The sequence below is a fragment of the Rutidosis leptorrhynchoides genome, chromosome 2, assembly GCF_046630445.1.
Source record: "Rutidosis leptorrhynchoides isolate AG116_Rl617_1_P2 chromosome 2, CSIRO_AGI_Rlap_v1, whole genome shotgun sequence".
Lineage (NCBI taxonomy): Eukaryota > Viridiplantae > Streptophyta > Magnoliopsida > Asterales > Asteraceae > Rutidosis > Rutidosis leptorrhynchoides.
This window is the reverse complement of record NC_092334.1, coordinates 255,134,381-255,142,292: the sequence shown is the minus strand read 5'-3', so window position 1 is coordinate 255,142,292 and position 7,912 is coordinate 255,134,381. Positions and strand designations below refer to the sequence as shown.

The 7,912-nt window shown below is 36.2% G+C and overlaps 1 protein-coding gene across 1 annotated transcript; it reads left to right on the top strand.

Annotated features, from left to right (window-relative positions):
* Positions 1–3,920: 3,920 nt before the first annotated feature.
* Positions 3,921–4,706, top strand: LOC139888648 (uncharacterized). The gene has a single exon (XM_071871644.1). It carries the CDS (start codon positions 3,921–3,923, stop codon positions 4,704–4,706), a length of 786 nt encoding a protein of 261 aa, XP_071727745.1.
* The last annotated feature ends 3,206 nt before the right edge of the window (positions 4,707–7,912 follow it).

Here is a 7,912-nt window from a genome sequence, read left to right as displayed (position 1 = left end):
AACCGTTTTATTATTTCCCCCACCAGTTCTATTTCTTCATCCGGTTCCGATTCTTCTTCCGGTTCCGATTCTTCTTCTGGTTCCGACTCTTCTTCCGGTTCCTCTTCGGGAACTTGTGAATCAGTCTACGAATCATTCCAATTTACATTTGACTCTTCATTATTATTAGGTGAGTCAATGGGACTTGTTCTAGAGGTAGACATCTATCACATAATATCAAACGCGTTAAGAGATTAATATATCACATAATATTCACATGTTAAAAATATATAGTTTCCAACAAAATTTGTTAAGCAATCATTTTTTAAGTAAACACGGTCGAAGTCCAGACTCACTAATGCATCCTAACAAACTCGATAAGACACACTAATGCAAAATTCTGGTTCTCTAAGACCAACGCTCGGATACCAACTGAAATGTCCCGTTCTTATTGATTAAAAACGTTCCATATTAATTGATTTCGTTGCGAGGTTTTGACCTCTATATGAGACATTTTTCAAAGACTGCATTCATTTTTAAAACAAACCATAACCTTTATTTCATAAATAAAGGTTTAAAAAGCTTTACGTAGATTATCAAATAATGATAATCTAAAATATCCTGTTTACACACGACCATCACATAATGGTTTACAATACAAATATGTTACATCGAAATCAGTTTCTTGAATGCAGTTTTTACACAATATCATACAAACATGGACTCCAAATCTTGTCCTTATTTTAGTATGCAACAGCGGAAGCTCTTAATATTCACCTGAGAATAAACATGCTTTAAACGTCAACAAAAATGTTGGTGAGTTATAGGTTTAACCTATATATATCAAATCGTAACAATAGACCACAAGATTTCATATTTCAATACACATCCCATACATAGAGATAAAAATCATTCATATGGTGAACACCTGGTAACCGACATTAACAAGATGCATATATAAGAATATCCCCATCATTCCGGGACACCCTTCGGATATGATATAAATTTCGAAGTACTAAAGCATCCGGTACTTTGGATGGGGTTTGTTAGGCCAAATAGATCTATCTTTAGGATTCGCGTCAATTAGGGTGTCTGTTCCCTAATTTTTAGATTACCAGACTTAATAAAAAGGGGCATATTCGATTTCGATAATTCAACTATAGAATGTAGTTTCACGTACTTGTGTCTATTTTGTAAATCATTTATAAAACCTGCATGTATTCTCATCCCAAAAATATTAGATTTTAAAAGTGGGACTATAACTCACTCTCACAGATTTTTACTTCGTCGAGAAGTAAGACTTGGCCACTGTTGATTCACGAAACTATAACAATATATACATATATATTAAAGTATGTTCAAAATATATTTACAACACTTTTAATATATTTTGATGTTTTAAGTTTATTAAGTCAGCTGTCCTCGTTAGTAACCTACAACTAGTTGTCCACAGTTAGATGTACAGAAATAAATCGATAAATATTATCTTGAATCAATCCACAACCCAGTGTATACGTATCTCAGTATTGATCACAACTCAAACTATATATATTTTGGAATCAACCTCAACCCTGTATAGCTAACTCCAACATTCACATATAGAGTGTCTATGGTTGTTCCGAAATATATATAGATGTGTCGACATGATAGGTCGAAACATTGTATACGTGTCTATGGTATCTCAAGATTACATAATATACAATACAAGTTGATTAAGTTATGGTTGGAATAGATTTGTTACCAATTTTCACGTAGCTAAAATGAGAAAAATTATCCAATCTTGTTTTACCCATAACTTCTTCATTTTAAATCCGTTTTGAGTGAATCAAATTGCTATGGTTTCATATTGAACTCTATTTTATGAATCTAGACAGAAAAATTATAGGTTTATAGTCGGAAAAATAAGTTACAAGTCGTTTTTGTAAAGGTAGTCATTTTAGTCGAAAGAACGACGTCTAGATGACCATTTTAGAAAACATACTTCCACTTTGAGTTTAACCATAATTTTTGGATATAGTTTCATGTTCATAATAAAAATAATTTTCTCAGAATACCAACTTTTAAATCAAAGTTTATCATAGTTTTTAATTAACTAACCCAAAACAGCCCGCGGTATTACTACGACGGCGTAAATCTAGTTTTACGGTGTTTTTCGTGTTTCCAGGTTTTAAATCATTAAGTTAGCATATCATATAGATATAGAACATGTGTTTAGTTAATTTTAAAAGTCAAGTTAGAAGGATTACCTTTTGTTTGCGAACAAGTTTAGAATTAACTAAACTATGTTCTAGTGATTACGAGTTTAAACCTTCGAATAAGATAGTTTTATATATATGAATCGAATGATGTTATGAACATCATTACTACCTCAAGTTTAGTAGGTAAACCTACTGGAAGTGACAAGAAATGATCTAGCTTCAAAGGATCTTGGATGGCTTGAAAGTTCTTGAAGTAGGATCATGACACAAAAACAAGTTCAAGTAAGATTTTTACTCGAATTAAGATAGTTTATAGTTATAGAAATTGAATCAAAGTTTGAATATGAATATTACCTTGAATAAGAAAGATAACCTACTGTATATAACAAAGGTTTCTTGATCTTAGATGATTACTTGGAATGGATTAGAAAGCTTGGAAGTAAATTGGTAAACTTGAAGGGATTTTTGAAGTGTTCTTGAAGTGTTCTTCCTATGATGATTATAGCTTGATTCTTGAAGTGATTTTTGATGAAGATGATGATTAACTACTAGAAAAATACGTTCATAATAGTGTGTGTGTGTTGAGAGAGAATTAGAAAGAGAATTGGAAGTGAAATGGAGTGAATGATGAGTGGTAATTGGTGAGTGGTGAGTGGGGTTAAAAGGAGTTCTAGTTAGTTGACTAGCTCATGGTAGAAGTTAAAATTGATTAGTCATACATGACATAATCAAGAGTGGAATCCCATGCTAGTTCCTATTGGTATATACCCATAGTAAGTACGTTTTGAAGCTGTGTATAATACGGGTAAGAATACGACTAGAATTCTTGATGAAAGAAAAGAATGGGAAAGTAACTGTAACCATTTTCATTAAGTATGAGTGTTTTGATATATGTCTTGAAGTCTTCCAAAAGTATTTTAATACATCTAAATACACTACATGTATATACATTTTAACTGAGTCGTTAAGTCATCGTTAGTCGTTACATGTAAGTGTTGTTTTGAAACCTTTAAGTTAACGATCTCACTTAATGTTGTTAACCCATTGTTTATTATATCTAATGAGATGTTAAATTATTATATTATCATGATATTATGATATATTAATATATCTTAATATGATATATATACATTTAAATGTCATTACAACGATAATCGTTACATATATGTCTCGTTTCGAAATCCCTAAGTTAGTAGTCTTGTTTATATGTATATAACTCATTGTTAATATACTTATGGAGATACTTACTTATCATAATCTCATGTTAACCATATGTATATCCATATATATATCATCATGTCGTTTTTACAAGTTTTAACGTTCGTGAATCGCCGGTCAACTTGGGTGGTCAATTGTCTATATGAAACATATTTCAATTAATCAAGTCTTAACAAATTTGATTGCTTAACATGTTGGAAACATTTAATCATGTAAATATCAATCTCAATTAATATATATAAACATGGAAAAGTTCGGATCACTACACCCGTCACCCGTCACGTCACGTGGAGGTAAAAGGTACATGCTCATTATAATTGATGACTACTCTCGTAAGGTATGGTCATTCTTTCTGAAAAACAAGAATGAGGTGTTTCTCACCTTTAAGGAATGGAAAACACTCATTGAAAATCAAACCGAATAAAAGATAAAGACTTTACGAACCGATAATGGCCTTGAGTTTTGCGGTGAAGAGTTCAATGCCTACTGTCGAAAGGAGGGTGTTGCTAGACATCACTCACTAGTATGAACCCTAAAACAAACGGGGTCGCTGAAAGGATGAATCGAAGCATTATGGAAAAGGTAAGGTGTATGCTCTCTCATGCAAGGTTAGATAAAAGTTTTTGGGTCGAAGCCGCTACTACAGCAACCTATTTGATAAACCGTTCCCCTCACCGATCACTCGAAGACAAAATTCCTGAAGAGATGTGGTCAGGAGACGAGGTGAAACTCGACCACCTCCGAATTTTTGGTTGCCCCGTTTATACCCACATAAGCGAAGGAAAACTTGCTCCGCAAGCCGTCAAATGCATTTTTTTAGGTTATGGATCCGGAGTAAAAGGTTATTGTGTATGGTGCCCCGACCCGAAGTATAAGAAGATTATACATAGTTGTGACGTAACATTTAACGAGGAAGCTCTCCTAAATCCAGAAACATATCAACAACAACATGAGCCCTCGAATAAGATTACTAATATGTCCACCAATAAGGTGGAGCTCGAAATCGGTGTTAAAGAACCTACTGAACCAGAGACTAAGCCTCAAACCGATGGTCCCATGCAAACCGATACCGAACCAGAGACTCAACCTGATTATATGTTAGCTCGTGATTGGGAGAGACGACAAACAATCAGACCACCTAGGTATGAGGATTACGAATGTCAGTTAGTTTCATACAGCTTCACAGTTGCTTCACAAGTGGAAAGTATCGAACCAAAGTCATATAAAGAAGCCATTTCTAGCCATGAAAGTGAAAAGTGGGCTGCTGCCATGCATGAGGAAATTAAAAGTCTACATAAAAATGAGACATGAGATTTGGTTAGACTGCTAAAAGATAAACGAGCCATAAGTTGCAAGTGGTTATTTAAGATAAAAGAAGGAACACCTGGAGTCGATAGTAAATGATATAAAACTCGATTTGTAGTTCGTGGTTTTGATCGACGAGAAGGTATCGATTTCACTAAAGTTTTCTCTCCCGTAGTTCGTCACACTTCTATTCGAATAATGCTCTCGATTGTTGCACTACAAAATCTAGAGCTTGAACAAATGGGCATTAAAACTGCTTTCCTTCACGAAAACTTGGATGAAGAAATATTCATTCGACAACCCGAAGGTTCGAAGTACTGGGAAAAGAAGTGTATGTGTGCAAGCTAAAGAAATCCCTCTACGGATTAAAGCAATCGCCTCGTTAGTGGTACAAGCATTTCGAATCATTTATGATATCTCACAAGTACTCGCGTAGTAGCTATGGATTGTGTCTATTTCAGGAAGTTCCTAGATGGATCTGTAATCTACCTAGTTCTATACGTCGACGACATGCTTCTAGCGTCAACTAGCAAATCCCACATTGAAGATCTGAAGCGACAACTGAGTTTGGAATTCGAGATGAAAGATCTCGGGCCAGCAAGATGAATTTTAGGCATGGAAATTTCTCGTGACCGCAATAATGGAGAACTTACCATATCTCAATTCTCAATCAGGATACATTGCTAAGGTATTAGAGAGGTGTAACATGAGCCATTGTAAACCTGTACCAACACCGTTAGCTCCACATTTTAGATTAAGCTCCGAACAATGCCCAACATCTCAGGATCACAAGAGTTATATGTCATCAGTACCGTACTCCAACGTTCTTGGAAGTCTCATGTATGCAATGGTGTGCACTCGTCCAGATCTAGCACATGCTGTGAGTGCCGTCAGTAGTTTCATGCATAACCCTGGCAAAGAACATTGGGAGGCCGTTAAATGGATCCTTGGGTACCTAAAATGATCTAGTAATACAGGACTATCTTTTGAAAGGGATCAAGCAAGCAAACATGGAGTAGAAGGATACGTCGACTCTGACTATGGAGGAGATCTCGATAAACGAAAGTTGTAAAACCCTAAACCCAAGTGTACATGTATACATAAATGTTGTATAATCAAACTGAATCAAACAGAAACTGAAAGCCTGAGTTGGAGTTGGTGCGTGCTGCGCACATGCAGGGGTGCTCTCCGCGCACTGTCCCTGCGACAGAATTCTGCTTTTTCTATTTTTGAGTTAAATGAAGGGTTGTTTAGTCTTTTCACTTGTTGGACGGTTTGAGGCCAAAAACATGATCCAATCTCATTTGGATAACATTCTTCATCTCTTCCACACACTTTCAAACCCTAGAGTGAGAAATAGAGTTTAGAGAGAGAAAGAGAGAGCTTCAATTGGAGAAGAGGAAGCTTGAATCAATCGAAGTTGCAAGTGTTAAAGTTGTTCATCTCGTTCATGGCTACGTTGTGGTAGTATTGGTAAGCTCTAACTCCAAGTTTTCATAGTATGATTAGTGTTCATAATTGGGGTTTTGATTTGGGTGTTCTTGAGTAAACCCACTAGTTGATAGTTGGGTGATTGAGCTAGTGAATGGTGTAAATGACCATTGTTGGTTGGTTTGGGTTGGTTAGTGAAATTGTTTGGTTGATAATCATGTTTGATTGTTAAAATCACTAGTTAATTAAAGTTATAAGTGATTAAAGGTATGAGCTTGCAAATGGGTGTTTTGACTTGAGATTTGGTAAAAATGGGTTTTGTGTCAAATGATGCAAGTAATGTGTTTTGATGATGAAACCTTGAATAAAATGAGTTGTTGGAACATAATCATTAGTTAATTGTGATTATGGTTGTTTTGGGCGAGATTTGACTTAGTCAAAGTGGAGGTAAGTGCAAAAGGGTCGAAATTGCACTTATGGTGTTTTGGGCATAAGCTAGAGTGTTTAGCTTACTTATTTGTGAATTATCTAGGTGATTCACATTTAGACGATTAGGAGCTCAAGCGGGAGTTTCCTTTCTTGTAATCGAGGTGAGTGAAATATTTATACATGTATGTATGTAGTTTATTTACTCGTACGCGATGTGGGCCTTAGGTGCCACATCGTGAGTGTTGGGCGTTATGTCACAAGATGGTGACTTATTGAGGTTATGGGGAAGAGAACTACGGGTCGGTAGTGTCTCGTTAGGTGCCTCACATGTCGATGACACCTCATGGTGGTTCACGAGGCGGTGACCCCTTAGTTGTTGGTTGGTGAGTCACAAGTCGATGATACCATAAGTTGGGGAAGTGATTCACAAGTCGGTGACACTTTGTAGTGTTCACGAGTCGGTGACACTAGATGGTGATTCACAAGTCGGTGATACCATAAGTCGGAGGAATGATTCACGAGTCAGTGACATTTCTTAGTGCTCACAAGTCGGAGACACTAGGTGGTGCTTCACGAGTCAGTGATGCCACATGGCGTTCACAAGTCGGTGACCCATACATATTAGTGGGTGGTTCGCAAGTCGGTGACACCCTTTGGTGATTCACAAGTCGGTGACACCTTATGATGAGTCACAAGTCGGTAACATTATAAGAGTGAGACTCGACGTTATTGGTCGACTACAAGCCGGTAGTACCAAAGCGAGGGAAGGGTTAGCATGTTTATGCCTTGTTTACGTTTAGTATATTATTGTGGCGGTTTATATACTAATGTTGTTGTTAGTTGTATGTTTGGTGATGCTATCTCGTTTATACATTTGTTTCATAGTATTTGTAAGTGGATGCGTGTAAGTAAATTACATATCTATATGTATAAGTATTGCATTCACTAAGCATTAGCTTACCCTCTCGTTGTTTACATTTTTAGGTACGGAAGCGGATTTGGCAAGGGTATGCTTGAGATTTAGATGATTTCCCCTTTTGATGCTTGCATGGATTACTTTTGGTTTCGACTTAGGATTGGGTAGTTTATCCCCAACATCATGCTCGTAGTTGTGTTTGGAACTTAAACTCATGTAGTCGAAAACTTGTAAAACTTGTTTTATTATTGAAACGTGTTAGTTTTACATATTATATAATGTTGTGAAAAGCGTTTAGTCTAAAAGTGTCGGGAAGTGGGAGATCATTAAACGAAAATTGGATATTTTGGACAGCGGGATGCCAGACCTTGTGTGCGCTGCGCACACAAGGAGATGCGCGCCGCGCACCTTACTGATGTATAAAAAAAAATATTTC

Bases quoted from the DNA above. Each gene is read 5' to 3' on its own strand.
- LOC139888648 (XM_071871644.1), top strand. From the start codon at position 3,921: ATGAACCCTAAAACAAACGGGGTCGCTGAAAGGATGAATCGAAGCATT.